Source organism: Zalophus californianus, chromosome 1 (genome assembly GCF_009762305.2).
Source record: "Zalophus californianus isolate mZalCal1 chromosome 1, mZalCal1.pri.v2, whole genome shotgun sequence".
NCBI classification, from domain to species: domain Eukaryota; kingdom Metazoa; phylum Chordata; class Mammalia; order Carnivora; family Otariidae; genus Zalophus; species Zalophus californianus.
Genome location: NC_045595.1, coordinates 105162400 through 105181892, shown reverse-complemented (window position 1 = coordinate 105181892; position 19493 = coordinate 105162400). Strand labels below are relative to the sequence as shown.

Genomic DNA, 19493 nt, shown 5'->3' with positions numbered 1-19493 from the left:
TAATCTTACATTTATTAAATTTTTACAAGAAAGCTTTCAGTTGGGCATCTATTTTAACTGTTGAAGGGTAATATTAGTTAACATTTTCTGTGCAGTATGAATACTCATTTCTGTTTTTAATTGTCAGTTATCCACAGAAAAGGCAACCCACATATTTATGTGCGTATTTTTGCCTAAATTAACCCCCTAAATAAAACGGCATAATGGGGCAAGGGAAGAGGGTGGGGGAAGGAAGCCATCACTGAGGAAGATCAATATATGCAAAGCTACAGAAAACTCAAAGACAGCATTGTAAGGAAACTCTGCAGCCATCTCCGGAAATATCTGACCCAAATATAGGGACTGGAGTTATGCTGTTACAGATTTCAAATTTTAATGTAATTTTTCTATTACACATGGTCTTTAAAAGTCTCCCACACAATCTGAACATCAGGATTTTTTCCAATTTACAAATATAATCTTTCCAAATGTAATCTCACAACACATTTGACTTTAATAAAATCATACAACTTTACTATCTTTTGTCAAAGCACCGCCTTATAATGTAATCACCTGGTGAAGGCAAAAACCCATATTGAAGAGAATAAATAGTTTAAAGTTGTGGTCATTTCATCAACATATTACCAAAACATTTTTAGCAAGTTCTTATGCAATTCTTGTCTCATATCAACCAAAATACTACCATAATTTAAAAAAATTACTTGGATTATTTACTCTTTCATGGGACAAGTCCCTTGAGAAGATAAAATACCCAGCCAAAAGTAGCAAAGTATATGCTTCCTGAAATACATGTATCTGAAATACTGGTAATTTGGCTTGTCTGTGAAGGCTTTGATGGACTGGCCATTTGAAGGGCAGACTACCTGACCCTCTCTTGAAGGGCCTGTCAACAATAAGCACTGTTACGACAAATGCCTGGAAAGCCTCTGGAATATAGAATTAAAACCAGTCATATAAAGCAAATTTAGTTATTTTTCTATGAAGTTTATAGAGAAAAATTTTAAAGGGTGTGTGCATTATACAACTACATGGTAAATTAAGGACTTAAAGAGCTGTATTACATTTAAAAATACAAAACTTCCATTATCAGATTTTTCTCCATCATGCATTTTCCAAAATTAGTTGCTACCAAGTACAAGGGTTACCTTTGAAGGGTTTCAATGACTAAATTCCAACATGTAGGAAATCCTTATTAAAAATTTGAAATAAAATTGGGTAACTGAAGTGTCTGTAGATGAACAGTTAGGATTAATAAGATATTCTTAAAAATTTAATTTAAAATTAGAATTATCCTCAAAATGAATATTTAGAAACTTATTCTAATATCAATCATAAATCTCCAATCTCTGGCAAGACTGCTATCAAAAACAAATCCTGAACATTTCCCATATTTATCATTTCATTCTTTTTTAATTTGTGAGGAGGAAAAATCCCACTTAACTGAGAGTGAGCTACTAAGTCGTACGGTATAGTCTAGCAAAAACTAGGCTTAAGTTTACCATTATTTAGCTAATTTTATGGCAAATTTATACTGATAGAACAAAGAGAGCACAGGGGCAAGAAGGTGGATGATCTGCAATTTCCAAGTCATCTGAAAACTGACATGGGAAATCAAACAAACCTACAAGAGTTCCTAAAGGAACTTGCTATTTGAATAAAATGTACTTAGCTTTGTTTGATACAAAATTTCACTTTCAAGTGTAAACCACCTTCTTCAAAAAGTTCAGTACACTATTTTGAGAAATCCTAGACATGATAAATCAACACTTGCTTCTCTACACATCAGAAATGCTTATTTTTTAAATGGAGAAAAAGGGGAAATGGGGCCACCCTGTATGCTCCCAATAAATTAGGTATAGTCTTTCCATAGATTACATATTGGGGAAATGAGGCTAGGAATGTATCAAAGATAAGCTTATGAAAAAAAATTAGTCCAAACATATCTAATAGAATAAGAACACTGCAAAGACAGTGTGTTTTAAGAAATTCACATATAAAAAGACATACACAATTATAGGAAACCTCATATATCTGTGGATGAGCCAAGATACAATTTAAGATGATTAGCTATGTTAAAAATTAAGTATGAGAAATATAAGAAAAGGTGTTTAGCATGCTATGCATCATATCAAATGTAACTATTAGTGGAAGAAATCCAAAATATATGGCATTTTTAAAAATATTTCATTGATACAGCTTTGGAAAATACCCCTAACAAGTTAGGTTATTGGTATTTTAATAGGTCATGTTCATTCACAAATGATTTATAATCCCCATTCTTTCAAAAGGAGTAGAAACAGCATATAGAGGATTAAAAGAAATAGAAATGGGGGTTGAGACAGAAGATAAAAATGGAAAAAACAGAGTAGGTGGAAGCCAGTTATATATTATTCAACTACATATGTGATAAGGAATGACAGGCTTTGTTAATAGAAAGCTGGATATCTGACTCTGAGCTTTTACTAATAACAGCTAACATTAGGAAATATTACCTACTCTTAAAATTTAAGATAGCATCACATATTATGCTTTTAAGAGCTATTATCACCTTTCTTGAAATAAAGTATGTATGACCATTCCAGGCATACATTTAGCTACATTTTCTGAACTAAGTTAGCAATATCTAAAATAGAAACAGACGCTGCAAATAAACTTCCTGAGGATCAATAGTTAACAGTCACTGTGAACAGGAGTGGTGATTAGTCACACAATACAACTCTTTTTTCTCCTTATTACCCTTCAAATAGTGTGTAGACCTAGGGAAAGAATATCTTCTTTATCTTGACATACCACCAGGTAGTAAGATATGTAGTAAGATTTTTGGCTTCCAAGACATAAGTTACATATACCACTACTTCTGGGCCAAATACCACAATTAAAAACTGGAAAAAATAATACAATGAGCACCTTCTGAACCTTTTAGTATTTACAGCCAAGATCTTTAAACTTTGAAAACAACCAGGAAACAAAATGGCACAAAAACGCTATTTCTTAAAGATATGTATCAATGAATATATATTCTAAATTACTACCACCTGTTTAACTTTATTTCTGTCAAATAGGAAAAATATTTTAGAAGTAGTCAACTGAAACCCAAACACAGAAGCTAATTTTGGGTAAGCTAATGCATTTGAATACTTTATATCATGATCACAAAAATCTTATATCTTGATTTGATGATTTAGAGTATTAGTACAAGTGCGCACATGTACACACAAATAGAGAGAATGCCAAACAGAATATAGTCAGTCATTTCTCTCATCTAACTATGTACCAACCCAAATTAATTAAACAAAAATATAAAATAATACCACTTAATATTTTTCTTCCCATAAGGTTGCCAAACTATCTGCAGGTTTAAATACACTGAAAGAAGTGTGAGTTTAAATTTTTTAATTGTTGAAGACTGGAAGGAAAATAAAACAAAAGAGATGTTACGTTTGTTCTGGTTCAACAACTTCAGGCTATATATTTAAATATCCTTCCCATCTGAACAAGTTCAGTAAGAGTTTTCTTTTTAAAAAGCTTTTCTACAGAGTTCTAGATTCTGCAGAAAAAAATAAATTGGATTTAGCAAATTAGTTTACACACTAATTCACACATACAACTTTCTGTTCTAGTCAAAGGTTTGGTTCACTTAAAACTATTCTGGTGAAAACTAAAAATAAATTAACAACAACAAGAAGAAGACCGTACCAATTATTTTCACCTATTTCAACTGTTTCTTTCAAATTTCACCCTGAAAATAATTACCACGACTTTTCAGAGTAGGGCTGTGATGACTTATGTTAAGAAAAGTGACTAACCAAAGAAAGTGGTAAACACATGAGCAGAAGCATATAATAATGGATCAGCTCTGAAGTCTGGTTATGTGATGAAAATAATGTCAGCATGTCAGGTGTTCCATTTCAGCTAGCCATAGCAAAGCTAAGAGAGGAGAAGAAATGCTCAGAATCCACTGAAACACCACATCAAACAATGAGATGCAGATCCACGGTTAAAACTCTGGCAGTAGACAATCAACCTTAAACAACTATCAGAATAAAACTAGGAAGATACAATAGAATATAAAGGATAGCAATTACATAATTTGTAAACCCAAAAGGTGACTAAAAAGGTCTTCAAATTACACTTTTTCCAATTCCAGATAATTAGAATCCCAACTTAATACATATATATATAAAAATCACAATACAGACAAAAATTGGTACATGAATACACTTCAATTTCTGTTCTAAGAGACACACCCACATTAATATCCACCTGGTCTCCCTCTCTTGCCATCACCCCCCCCCAAAACTCTGAGAAATAAAAGACATCCTCTTATAACATTTTTCCAGTCCCAGTAGTGTTTCAGCTGAATTTTAGGCTTCTGGCCTATCTCCCCTCCCCACTTATAATACAGCCTTTAAGTCTACTCTAATTTAAACTTTCAACAGTCCTACAGAAGACTAATACAAGAAAAGTATTTATTTATATAAGACAGAAGGAAAAAAGACAGGTGTTTGATAATTAAATGTAATCTGTGATCTTGTATTGGCTCTTGGATCAGGTAAAAAATGGTCATGAAAGACATTATTGGGACAACTGCAAAATCTGAATATAAACTGTCTATTACATAGTAGATAACTATCAAACCTGAATTTGCTAATTAAAACTGTTGTTACATAACAGAATCTGCTTAGGCAACATATGCTCAAAGTTTTTTGGGTCAAATGGACAGGATATCTGCAACTTACTCTTAAATGGTTCCTAAATAATGTTAGGATAATAAAGCAAGTATGACAAAATGTTAATGTTCAATCTCAGTAAGATTATTGGAGCTTTTTATTATTCTTGTAATTTTTCTGTAAATTTGAAATTATTTCAAAGTAGAGATTCAAACATTTTCCCTTCTTTTTGGTTAGTAAATAATATTCTCAGAATCTTCTAGTCTCTAAGATCACTTATCCTCTTCAGAGCTTCTCCTGTTCTCTAAAAGTAGGCAGTGTTTCCCAAGGGCCTGGCTTGACCCTCTTACCCTACTCTGCTCACTCTTGGAAACCTCAGCCTTTCCTAAAGCTCAAACTCTAAAATAATAATAATGAAACAAATAAATAAATGGTCTTCAATCTCTTCTAGACTTAGCTTCTCTAACAAGCTGCGTGTCTGCAGCTCCAGTTGTACCTTGACTATTTCTACCTTGACTTTCCACCAGCTCATCCAAAAGTAGCTAAAACCAGAATCTCATTATTGTTTTCACTTTCCCAAACCAATTCTTTCACTAGTACTTCCTAATGGTACCACCATTCCCTCAGTCAATTAGGTTTGAGACTTTGGAGTCAAATTTGACTGCTTCCCTATCATACCCCTTGAGTTAAAACATCGTGTAATTCCTGCCTTCTGATAACTATTCTTTCCTCATCTCCATTGCCTCATTCAGGCCTTCATTACCTATTATCTTTGGTCTCTGTCCAATCCAGTATCTCTTTTCTGTTGTCATCAAATGATTTGTGCACCAAATTTAACCGTCCTTATCACAGATGCTCTGTACTTTCATAGTGGCTCACTGTATTCCTCAAACTGGAATTCTCCCTTTCCCTCAGTCTTTAACTCTGACCAAATTCTACCCACCTTTCAGGTTCCAACTCAAAAAGTCACTTCCTAAAGAAGCTTTGACCAATACCTCCAGCTGTACTTGAGAGACATAAAATGTTTGAATTTTAAATGACAGTTATCACTTTCAGTCATGTGATGATGATCTTACTTTTTTCCATATCAAGATCCAGTTCACTGGTTTCCCTATTGTGACCACCACTTAACTGCTCTGATATGGCATTCTTTCCTAAGAGTTTGCTAGTCTTCCATTCCTTAAGCAAATATGCAGCTCTTTGAAGTTTTCTTTTAAGTAGGCTCCATGCCCAGCGTTAACTCACAACCCTGAGATCAAGAACTGAGCTGAGACTGAGTCAGACACTTAACCTACTAAGCCACCCAAGCACCCCTTTCAGGTTTTCTGATAATCATGGCCAACAATGACAAAACAGAAGGAACTCAATTCCAGTGCTTTCCTTACCTCTTCTTTCCCATTTAGAACCAGAGGGAATAAAACTCTACAGAATAGGGATTTTAAAAGCAATTGGCTTTACACCTCATTCAAGGTCAACATTCTTGACATAGCCAGGAAGAGAGTTATTAATTGTATTAATATTAATTTGTAGTGATGGCAAGACTATTTTGCAGGGATGCATCTACTTGCAGAAAGTAAGCTCAAACCTCTCTTCAAACACCCCCCTGGCTATCTAGGTAGAGTATAAAGAAAGTAGTTTCTAGTTACCTTTGTATTTAGAGTAACTATTCTATAGAAATGGAGTACGATAGATCTGTAACCATTTTTTCCTGTTTTTTTTCCTAGTTATAAAAAGATTGCCTAAAATTACATTAGTTTTTGTGATAGGCCTGTCACTTGCTAATTGATATTAGAAAACGCAGGCAACGAATACATCTAGGTATTTTTTACTCTACCTTTTTAACCGAGAAATTTCAACTTTCCTGAATTAACATACAAATTCCGTCAATTTCTCAATTTCTTCACATGCTTCAGACTGTTACATTTATAAATGCTATCATCCAATAGCAGCTAAAACTTCCTGTTTTAATGTCTGAACATTTTATAAGCATGTCCTTAAGGTTTTTATATTAAATCCGAGATCCAGTCCTAAAAGGTGACAGGTCACTAAAACCTTATCCTCTAATTTCATGTCTTTGATTATCCTCTACTGGGTATCCGTAACTGAAGTCGGTCAAAATGTGATCACATAATAAATTATATAAGTACTAAGTACAAATTATTAGAGAATATATTTGGGGTGCTTATAGTTCAGGTTCATATCCTCAAGGTACTTCTAATAAGTAGAGAACATCTCCTAATAAGGATAGAGAATATTTGACTAGTAATAGTCTCCAACAAGTAACTCACTATGGTGATTCTACAAAATTATGTACTGTTGACCCTTTAACAACATGGGTTTGAACTGCATGAGTACAGATAAAGATTTTATCTAAGTTTATTGATGTACAGTTGACAAGTTAATTTAGTTTCATGTGTACAACAAAGTCAACATAGTGATTAACATACATGGATTTTTTACAGTACTATAAATGTATTTTCTATGATTTTCATAATTTTATTTTCTCTAGCTTAATTTGTAAGAAAACAATATATAATACATTTAACATATAAAATATGTGTTAACTGATTATCAGTAAAGCTTCCAGTCAACAGTAGGATATAGGCAGTTAAGTTTTTGGGGAGTCAAAAGTTGTACTTGGATTTTCCAACTTCGCCGGGGGGGGGGGTCAGTGCCCTCAACCCCCGCATTGTTCGAGTCAACTGTAGTTCAGATCTACAACCGTGCAGAGTCATATAGATGAATCTCAAACATTGGGTGAAAGAAGACAGACACAAAATAAGGAGCTTAAAATATTTTGTGTCTTGATCTGGGTCCTGGTTACACAGGTGTGTTCAGTTTAAGCTGTACATTTACGAATGGTGTACCTTTCTGATACAAATTATACTTTAAAAAATGTCTTATCACTGAGCATTCAAAAACTAGATTAGCCAAGTTCTGCAACCTGAATTTTACCATCTGGGTTAGCAAGTACTGGTGGGTGTTAACGATGTACCCAAGCTTCTTGGAGGATGAATAAAATAAAACAAATTATCTCATATAAGCAGCTTATTTCTGATTTACTTCTAACTTCAAAAATGAAATCTCATACGAACAATAATAGGAAATACTGAATACCTGTTTTCTAACACAAAATACTTGATTTAAACAAGAACTTTTTAAAATCCAGTAATTCTTAAACTAAATATAAATAGATGTAAGTGAATAATCACTATAAAAGACAAAACAAGGGGCACCTGGGTGGCTCAGTCATTAAGCATCTGCCTTCGGCTCAGGTCATGATCCCAGCATCCTGGGATCAAGCCCCACATTGGGCTCCCTGCTCAGCGGGAAGCCTGCTTCTCCCTCTCCCACTCCCCCTGCTTGTGTTCCCTCTGTGTCAAAAAATAAATAAAACCTTAAAAAAAAAAAAAAGACAAAACAATTTAAGTGAAATCAGGTATCTAGTAAAAAGACCATCAACTTGGACATTCATTTTAATAACCCATGTGCACTACTACTTTCCTTATTCATTTCTCTTTAAATATTGGTGCTATCATAAGGAAGGACAAGCCAACTCATGGGGACAGTGTACCTAGCAACTGTTACTTTCATTTGTTAACTCCATTTATGCATTTTCTTCATTAAGGCAGAAATATACTGCATGTATAGTTCATCAATGAAGTTTAAATCCTGACAAGCTACCTGATTTCTTCCTTTAGTCTACCTGAGCAAAAGTTTCTTCCTCCCTAGTGCTCCTTTACCTTACTGACCTGATATATACTAGAAGGTAAATTTGTTTGCTATAAATTCTTACCCTCAGCTTTTTTGCAGACAAAGGACTCCCAACAAGAGCCTGTTCCCCAATGATCAGTAAAATAAGTTTCTAAACTAATTTTGTCAATGTAACAAAGCAAGGCCAAAAATTAAGTTCAGAACTGTTCTTTAAAAAAGTAGAAAGTCAAAATTTAAAGTTACTATTCTGAAATGCCAACAGACTAGAATATCACTAAGTATCACTATCACTATAGTAAGATAATCTCCAGAAAGCTAATTACCGACACTACATTATTCATTTTAATAAACAGTGAATGCAAATATTCTGCACTTCCTAAGAAAGGGCTGTATTATTTTTGAGCTGTATCAATTCTCCTTATATTTGGCAATGGTTTCAGCTTGATTCCCTTAGTACTCTGCAAATGACAAATGGGGAAGAGAGAGAACAATGATAGCACCTACAGGAAAAGGGAAAGGAAAGTTTGACAGTAGCTTAAACTTTAATGCAATAACTGAATAAAGCATTGGCTATTAATGGAAAGAGAGAATTTCTAAATACAGGCAGAGGCAAAGAGGTGAAAAGCTTCTCAATTCGCTAATTCTAACTTAAATAGAGAAGGAAACAAAGGGGCCATTAGGAACTCCGAGTCAATGTAGGAAAGGTGTATTAATTACTTGTATTTTGATTAAAAGATACTCTGCTAAAAGAACCCTGGGAAAAAAAAAAAGATTCCAGTCTTTCAAGTAAGGCAAAATCAAGGATCTTCAGCTATTTAGGGCAAGTTTAATGAAAACTGGACAGGGCTTAAAAGCTGTCTCTACTGAAAATGAATTCCAAGATTTCATAAACAAGAGCCTGAACTATGGTATCTGTCAATACTGAAAAGCAATTTTATACCTCAAACTAAGTAGATAATGTAAGGGATTTACATCTTAAACTCCTGAATAGTTCTGTTTAATAGAATCATCCCTGCAAAATACTTATTTGCCAAATTAGTAAAATTGTTTTAAAAATCCATAATTCATAACAATAAAAAAATGAACAAGGCAATTTGGTGAAATCTAACATAAACATGGTCAGGAGAAGTTATATTTAGTATCTTTTAAAGCTTAACACACATAAATCTTCAACCCCGTTTGCAATGAAAAAGAATGTATACTCCCATAATACTTTATTTGCTAATACACCTACTAAAAAGTCTGTAGATATTTGCCAACTGAGGTCATACAGTTAGAACTAATAAACCTAGCCTACTGCTCTTATCAATTGAAACAATTTTTTTTTAAGTTTTATTTTATTTAACTGATCTCTACACCCAACATGGGGCTTAAACTCATGACCCTGAGATCAAGAGCCACATGCTCCACCAACTGAGCTAGCCAGGCACCCCTCAATTAAAAATTTAATAAGCTAATTGCAAAGTTAAAAGGAAGCCACTAGCACTGGGTTGGACCTGTCACTTTGGTACCAAAGGGCCAACTTACAGTGAAGAATGGCTGACCTAGAATATAAATTCTGATTATAGATTGGCATTCACATACTATTAACACGCTATTAACTTCTTTGACTCTGGACGACAGGCTTCAAGGAGAAGAGCAAATACTTTCAACCCATGAGAAACTAGATACAGCAACTTGCCTCATTTCTGATACCTTAAATATTTCTGTATCTAAAAAGGAAAACAGATAAGAAATATTTAGCTGTAATAACAAACGATGAATAGGCAACTTCTATGGTTGTTTTATAATGAAACAAAAGAAAACTTAATAAATATTAAGTCAAAATTATAAGAAATAAAGCTCACACCTTTCTACATTGTTCTGATGAAAATAACAGCTCTCGTTTATATTGATATGGTAGTTTACAATATTTAGCTATTTGAAATAAACTACTATACAACTAAAACTATTCTTGTTACATTTCTAAATAGAGTGGTATTTTTCCTTTTTCTAATGGAAAGTATAAAGTACAACTGAAAGTACTCACCCTGGCTACATCGGATAAGCCATATGAATGACTGAGCATTCATGCTTGTTTCATGTCACAATTTACATTTATGTCTTAATTTACATTGATACAGCTATACAATTTCAAAATTGAAATTATAATCACTGTACTATAAATTTTAGAACTTCTTGCTCTACAAGAAACTATTTTAAAACATTTTAAGTTAAGGAACATATCACTGAAATGATACTTTGTTAGAAAATCTCTTTAGAGTGACACACAAACAAATCAAGCCTAAGAATTAAAAGACTGTTACCATTTGTAGGCAATGTAAACCATGTCTTAACATGACACGTACATGCACTTAGCAATACTCTTTTCTAATGAAAGAGATGGGAGTTAAGTCCATGAGTAGTATCCAAACTATGCCAGAGGACACAAATGCGTTGCCAGGCAGAGTTAAAAGAATCTAACAAAGCTTTGTGTGAATTTTTAAACAGCATTTCAGCTTGTTCTAGTATTAAACACAGAATGATGGAGCGCTAATAAATATTCACCAAAATAACTGAACAGAGCATATACTACTTAAAATGTGTGTTAAGCAGAAAGATAAACCAAATTATCTTTTGCTGTAAATGAACTCTTAAGGCTTCGTTCTGTATTTTAAAAAGTTAAAAACCAAATTTATGTAACACTTCTATGAGACAAACTGTTTCAGGAGTTTACAAAACAGTAATGCAGGCAGGTCTAGGGAATCTAACAAACAAGCTTGATGTTAAAATTTCTCAACTATAGAAAACAATGACTACTACTTTGATACCTTGGTCTCGTCCCTTTTCCAATTTCTTAGTATTAAGTAACATTTCGCTTTGAGTTACTAAGGCGTTCACAGAGGAATCGTATAAAATAGAACAAAAGTAAACTATTGTTTATTTTACAGAATATATTTTTACATTAAAATACACAAGGATAAGTGGATATTTCATAATAAAATTCAAGAGAATATGTAAGTCCTTCAAAAAAGTAAATATACTTAAAAGTGAAGTAAAAAATAAAGTATGTTTATATTCTATTTAAAATATAGATTGCTCTTTTGGTTTATTTTGCTGCTTTGTCCCATGCTAGATACCACGTGATTTCCGCCCCCCTAAAATGACATATAAAAGTTTAGGTTTAATGATGAGGAACCAGTACAGTGCAAAGCAATTCATGCATACACTTTTGCATGTATGCATTCCATATGTAAGTATTCATACCTATCCCAGAGGTTCTTTGATTCCTGAAACGTGTTCAAATGGAACGCTTGGTAGAAAGCAGTTGAAGGATTCCTGTGAGATCCAAGAATCAAATGGAAATGAGGTTGAGAAAGTACAGTAAAATCACTACTCTTCAAAAAAAGATGGAAGATTTTAGATTTCTAATATAGTGTGTAATGGCTTTAGTAAAAACACTACATAAGCTTGCTTAAAAACATTTTGAAAGAAATTAAAAAACTGGATGAAATCCAGTAGACTTGACAACAATTCAGGATCACAGTTCTAAAAGAAAGGGATAATACAGATAAAATAGCATCCAATTATCTGTGTGCGCATAAGTGTAGACATATATGTGACCAGTTCATAGCCTAATCAACGCTACTCTGTATCAGATGCCTTTATAAGTCTCTAAACATTTAGCAGTTTAGAAAAGCTGTTCCCAGGTACAGTATTCATGTAAAATAAATTAAGCTACACCTTCATAATATAAAAATTCTTACCAGGATCTATTTGATAGAGTTTGATGATGAACAATTGAGTCCTTTTCTGGGTTGGACTTGACATAGTTTCTACTTTCATAATCCATTTATTTATGTGTGGTTTCTCTGGATTAGGGCAAAATATGGCGCAGCAATTATATGGCAGCTTTCTAATTTCTTGCATTAGTATAGTGCCCCTTTAAGGGGTAAGAGCTCCCACACCTTAATCACCATCTATTTCTACCATTCCCTGGACGCACATTCCATAGGGCTATAACCATAGAATCTTAACTGATGGGCTTATCCTGGCGAGCTCCCAGCATGCACTATTCACCTCACATCTGTGGAGCGGTTTCTTAGGGGACTACTTAAACTTTTGACAACTCTGCTAATAGCTCCCCCTCTACCTCAGAATATTCCCGTAGTTTCCCCAGCCCCAACCTGTACATTAGGGAGCTAACAAAAACTTGTCATATCACCTCTAAAATCCTTGACCCACGCTGTAGCAGAGTAACAGCAAGCTAAGAACCTAAGTACATATTACATACCAGGCACTATTCTGAGTGTTTTACATTTATTAACGCAATTCTACAACAACCCTAAGAAGTAGGTGTTATTATTCCTATCTCACCAATAAGGAAATGCGTCAGAGAGAAATAATTTGCCTGATGTCACAGAGCTAGTAGGTAACAATCTGGTCCTAGAGTTTATGCTACTAAACTACTATGCTAAACATATAGTGGAGTTCAATTTTAACCTCTCTAGGTCTCTTTATCAGTTAAATGGTGATATTATGATCTAGCCTTGCAGAGTGGTTAAGGAACTGAGACTATATATAAAGCTCTTTATATATATAGTCTATGCTCAATAAATAATAGCTATTATTTTATCACCAAAATGAAGTTCAAATACAACACGGCAATTCTGAGACCCTCACAAGCACCTTAAGAGAGTCCCTACAATATTACTAGTACAATAAGAAATCTATTCCTAAATTCTACTGAATAGCAATCAAGGATCAATGATCAAAAAGCAAAACAAACTCAACAGAATTCCATGATTTCAAAATTCAGATTAAGACTCAGTGTCTTAATACCTACTAAATTTTTTAAAAATACATTTTTTAAAAGGCACTTTTTATTTTAACCACTAGGGTACCTCTTAGATGATCCAAAATTAGGAAAGGCAGGCAGACACTAGATGCCAGAGTGTCACCAAAGCAACTATTTGATTAATTGGCATCTTCAGTATATGTACTTCTCTTTGCTCTACCTACTTTAACTCCTATGCTTTTAACCCTTTCTCTTTTTTTCTCTAGACTAGGTCCAAGGTAATCAAATATATTGATTAGACCTGCTAATATCAAGGATTAAGAGGCTGCTAACTACTGTTTATTTAACAGCTTGTATCCTCTCAAGATACATTTGGCAGGCCCTTTTTTTCACTGTACTTGGAAATCAGTCTATCAATTTAAATGAAAGTCAACTGAACCAACTGAAGACAATCGATTGTTTTTTTTTTTTTAAACCAGGCTTACCCAGGACCATATGGGGACAAGTTCGCTATTCACACAGGTTTGGAGACCTTGGATTTAAAACAGAGTGACTCAAAGAGGAAAGTAGTAAATATGAGAAAACAACAAAGAGTAAACCTGGAGGTTATTCTGCAAGTCTGGAATTTAAAATTCATTAAAGAGTATTTACAATATGTTTATAAGGATGACATTCTTTAAAAAAAAGTTCAGATCCCCTGACTTTGGAAAAATACATACATACATATTTAATTTGAATCAAATTCATATGCCAAATAAATTGGGTTTTAAATGAAATCATATGACTTAAGTTATGAGATTCTAGCATTTTTACAGCACAGACTCTAAAAATGAAATGTTTCTCATAAGTCAAATGTAGAAGTGAAAAAAGAACATATCTGCAGTTAGTTGTGTATCTTGGGGCAAAAACGGAACCTATGAAATAAAATACTATAAATGGACCTAAAGTCTTCAGAACATGTCAGAACAAATACACTTAGGTTGCAAAAGCTGGCAGTGAATCACTTTCTACATACACTCAAAATGAAGAAGCCATATGGAGTAATACAATCTATGTACTCTGGAAAAATTTAAATAGTCTAGATTCCAAGGATAAACATTTAGACAGGCTTATAAAATATGACATTTTTGGTTTCTCGAATACTTCAGCAGGGATGTCTTCCATAAACTTGAGGGATTTTTAGCAAAAAGCAACAATTAGCCTCAAAACATTGATTAACAGGTATAGATTAAAGAAGTCTGTAAAACCTAGCTGATCAAGAACTTCAAAAGAGCCATTTGTAAATACTGAAGGGCTTGATCATCAAAGACTTCTGTTTTGGAATGGCATAAAACTGAGGAAATTAATAGCCGAAGGAAAACACTGTTAATGGAGATCATTTCAAGGTTATATAGTCTATGTAATTTGAAGGCACCAAGTCGCAACTGACATCATTAAAAATTTATGAGAAAGAAATACTGAATTTTATGCAACTTTGGTCACAAATTCTTTTCTGCCCAAGAAATAAAATTTGAAACAACCAGTTTTCTAATAACGTATTTGATGTCAATGTTAACTACTAATCTAAACATAAAGCCAACAAAGCACTGCTTAGGGAGACTGAGGTATGGTTTATTCTGAATTTTATGAAAATGCTGTTTTCCCATTTGTGGACATTTTTCTTTTTATTAAGGAGGGCAAATGTTGTGGACATTTTTCAAAACCAATGAACAAAACATATCCTCCTTTTCCTCTTGACTCTATATACTAAATAACCCATCCTATTAATTTCTAAGTACATGAAAGTAGTACATCACAGAGTGACTCAAATGTGACATACACTGACCTGCTTTGCTAAGATACTATCTTTGTAGGGTAACTGTAACAGAGAGGAAAAACATACATATACTACACCTCAAAACTAAGCAATGAAAATTGTTGAAGCTTAAAGGATGAGGTACATAAGCCCTGAACTCAGCAGATACTTTCTTCCCTTATCAAAACTCAACTTTAGCGATCTCTAAATAGAAACCAGGGAAACACAATGAGCAGAGGAACAAGGGCCATCTCCAACATTATTATCTAAGGATTTAAAATGATTAAAAATATCCTTTAGGTAAAGGGTTACAACACAACAGATCAGCAGCTACAGTAGCTTTTCCTTCCTCATATCTTATAGTCAGCAAATTAATAAAACAAAACTAACTCTGGAAATATCCAAGAGCACTGGCTTTGGAGTCAGAAGGCCCAAGTCTGAATATGTTATGTTACTTAATAACTATGTGATTCAAATCCTCAAAGCCTGTTTCCTAAATCCATAAAAAGGGGAGGAACACTTCCTTACAGTTGCCGAAAAGCTCAAATGAGATTATGCATACATAAAGCCTGACAAAATTAAGCTTGGTTTGTTGTTTAATATAGGATTACAGTTGCCAAATCATGCTATATAAAAATCAACTTTTAGTAGAGTATTTTAACATATACCAAATATTTCATCATTAAGGTAATATTGAGGCAAACAGAATATTTAACTTAGAGCTAGGTATACCAAGCTATTTAGTACATTCCATTGGATAAGAATTCTGACTTCTGGGACTCAGAGCTCCCCCAGGATTTCCTTATTACACAACTTTATCACAAGATTTTAATTAAAAATACAATAATCACTGAAAAGGGTACTGAAATGGTTCCAAGATACATACTACTTTAACAATAAAAGCTTCAAGAAACACCTTTAACAGCAACCATAAACTTCTGATAAAAAAAAAAAAATCTCAATTTCTCACCATGACATTTAAACCCTTCACTCTGGTTCCTTTCAAATTAATCACATCATTTCCCAAACCTGACATCTCATTCTTCCACACTGTTACACAAACTGCCATTCTCCTCTACTCAGAAAATCACCCCTTTCTCTTAACGGTGACCTAACCTAAGTTACCCTTTTAAGATTCAGACCAAAAATTAGCTTCAGAAGAATGCACAAGTAATAAAGGGTCAATGCTGAGGACAGAAATTGGGTGGCTGGAGGATAGAGGTGCAGAGAGGCTTTCGGCTTATATATTTAGAACTGTATAAATTTATTACCTATGCAGATAATAAATTAATTTTAAAAAGAAATCAGTCCATTTCCTCCCCATACCAAATCTGACCTCATGTCCTAAGCTGTTCCAATTAGTACCTTATATTTTACTCCATCACAGTCTATAATGTATATGAAAGCATACATTTGATAATTATTTTCATATAATCTGAGATCTTGGGAGGGTAGGATAGTCTTTTTTCTGTATTCCAGAACTTACTATTCAGAGAACATAAAGAAAGTTGAATGACTGACATACTGTCACTTTAAATGTTTTCTTGGGTATTCAACCTACTTGATGAGTATCTGCAAGCTTCGTTTTTTGTTTTGTTTTGTTTTTTGTCACATGATAGTCTGGTGGCAGGAAGGTTTAAGTTGGCAGCTCTCTTATGAAACATGTCTAAATGTATCGAGTCATACACAGGGAACCTTAAAAATCTGATCAAGTCTCAAATTCTAACTTTACCAATGAAGAAAACTGAGATAAGTTAAAATACTTAACTAAAGAAACTAAGTGGTAGAAAGCCAGGATCAGAACCCAACTGCTACATGTTTTACAACGTCATGACTTTTCTGGCCTAAAACAATGTCTCTCTTTCTCTTATTACATCCATACACCACGTAATTACACTTTCAGATCAGAACTGAAGACTCTTGGTATGATTTATAGCATGATAAGGTGTGATCTGGGAGAACAGTTTGTGGACAATGAAATACTAACATTTCTGTAATGTACGCTTGCCATACATAGTATATTATATATGGACTGTTTACAAATTATTTGCATACCTCATTTAATCCTCTCAAACTTTCCAACACAGGTATTATCCCCATTTTTCATATGGGGAAACAAGGGGCTTATAAGACTAAATAACCACCTGAAGGTCAAATGCCTCAAGTATGCAACACAGTTGGGATTTCAGCCCAGGCATATCCAACTCCGCTGTCTATAATGGTCATTCATATGATATGCTAATACATAATTAAGCACACTACTGATTTTATTTGACCAAGAGCCTCCCTCTCCTTTTTTGTTTTTGTTTTGTTTTCAAAGGCTAGGTAGACCAAATACAAAGCAAGGATGGGTTTCAGATTAACTTACAGAACTATTTAGTAAAACTTAATTCTAATTCTCCTTTAGAAACTAGTTGGTTTTAAACTTTGCTTTGGGTATTTTTCATTCACAGATTAAACAATTTTCTTGTTTAATAATGAAGAGGGATTGCCTAACACGTTAAAAATAACATTTAAAATACACCAGCATTATTTACAATAATTGACACATTAATTACAGTTTCTCTTCTATACATTAATATTCTTCATCAAATTTTAGTGAAAGCTTATGAGGAAAGGAGGCTTTAAGTAATTTAACATTCAGACTTCACTTATTTGTCTTGCTTATTCCAATTAGCAAGGCACTTACTAATAGTCCATATTCTAGGTAAACACTATTAAAATTATTACTCAGTGATTTGCAGAATTTTCACGTAACCATCACATATAAATGTATAACTTAATGAGAGTTCATTCTTTTTAACAAATGTTAGTTCAGTACAAACAAATAAAACTAAATACTAAGATCTAATTTGGGGCTTTAAATGTGAGAGGTAAGCAATCCAGAGAAGGATGGATGAAATTTAATTCACCTGATTTAAAAGCAGAAATTATGAATACACTTTTTAGTGATAAAAGCAGATTAATATATCCTTAATATCACCAGCCAAATTAGAAATGTATACATTAAAATATATTATGAAAGTCATGTAATGATGTACAGGAATAATAGGAATTGGTTACTGTTCTTAAATCTTTATGAAGGGGTTTTTGCCCTAAGCCATGCCAGATTAAGAATGGCACAAACACTGAGTAATTTGGTATGTTCAAGAATTGCTGTGGAAAGACCCAAATTATACCAATGATTCAGGTATGTACATTCTTTGTGGATACAGTAATTTTATTATATCATATAAAAGAGCAGCCTCAAATCACAAGTCCACTTGGTTTAGTATAAAGAACTAAGTTAAGAGATTTATTCCAATTCAGGAATTTTGCTACACATACCCCTTAAATACTGTTAACTATTAAGGTTTTTTAAATTAGAAATCTGTTCTTCCCATTAATAAGAAATTACTTAGGGAACATCATCATTCAGGCTACATTTAACCAGACAAATCTGTTTTTATAAACCCTCTCTTCCTCATACTTAAAGAATATTTAAAGAGCAATGCAATTAAGAAATAAACAGTACCTGTTCAAAAAGGAAATACATATTGGTCTAAAACAATTATTTAAAAAAGGAATTAGATGTCTTTTCTTCACTAGTAACAAGTATTCCTATTCCTTCTGAAACCATATTTCATATCATTTCACTGTATGTTTTTCTGTCTTGGTTATCTGCCATCACCCTCTACCTCCCCCCGCCCCAACTTCTGCTATTTTAGGTAAGAAAGCCAACATCTTTTTATACTCCCCTAACAACCATTCCTCAATAAAGACACTAATTTTGGTTTCTTTACCATCTGATTGTTGAGGGTGCTCTGTTACTAGAATACTAAAGCGCATGACTACTTCCAATCTCTTCTGGTGCACAGAAAGACTAAACTCTATTCCAAATTAGCAAGTACCAGATCCATAAATCCACAATCACATTTTACTATTTCCAAATTAGTGCTATCAGAATTCTCAAAGAAGAGATTAACATTACACTTATTCTCAGGAAGTAGAAAACATATACACCACAGTATCAGTACTATAAAAAAATGACTTCTCATAAAAGCAATTTAGTTCAAGATACCCTACTTCCCCTACAAGGAAAAGACAGTGTTATTAACATAGAATGTGTCTTACCCACACACATATAAGTCCTTATGTTTACTAAAGGTTACCAATGTTCAGCCTATAGAATTTAGTTCATACAAAATTTTGAACAATATATATGGCACTGTTAAAAAAAAAAAAAAGCGCCATACTCCCTACTGATACACTTTTGGACCATCCATCTTTTGGAAACCTACGATAATTTCCTTTACTTAGAGCCATGTTTATGACTAAAGTATATTTTAGTCATCAGCCTGGCACTCTGATGAATCCATCAATTATCAGTTTTTATACTAAATAATAATGTCATTCATACACAGGATTTCACACTTTGATTATAAAATCCTTGGTAAGAGTACGTAGGATAATACGGAGTGTGTGATCTAAACGTCAACTGTAAAGCTGGAAGGGCAAAATTACCTCCACAATTCAGTATGCATAAAGAAACATAAGC

At 33.4% G+C, this 19493-nt stretch overlaps 1 protein-coding gene across 4 annotated transcripts in view; it reads right to left on the bottom strand.

Annotated features, from left to right (window-relative positions):
- The window catches only part of TSC22D2 (TSC22 domain family member 2), a 54369-nt gene that overhangs the window by 28802 nt on the left and 6074 nt on the right, over window positions 1-19493 (bottom strand). Inside the window, exons 2-3 of one of the 4 annotated variants that reach the window (XM_027584355.2) lie at window positions 11631-11702; window positions 10066-10096 (exon numbers count right to left, since the gene is read on the bottom strand). The exons of 2 other annotated variants lie outside the window; for them this stretch is intronic. In XM_027584355.2, the coding sequence (XP_027440156.1) occupies window positions 10081-10096; window positions 11631-11702 (88 nt within the window). In that variant the 3' untranslated portion in view covers window positions 10066-10080. Of the gene's footprint in view, window positions 1-10065; window positions 10097-11630; window positions 11703-19493 lie in introns of those variants that run through there. One more of the 4 variants, XM_027584353.2, reaches the window with a different exon arrangement.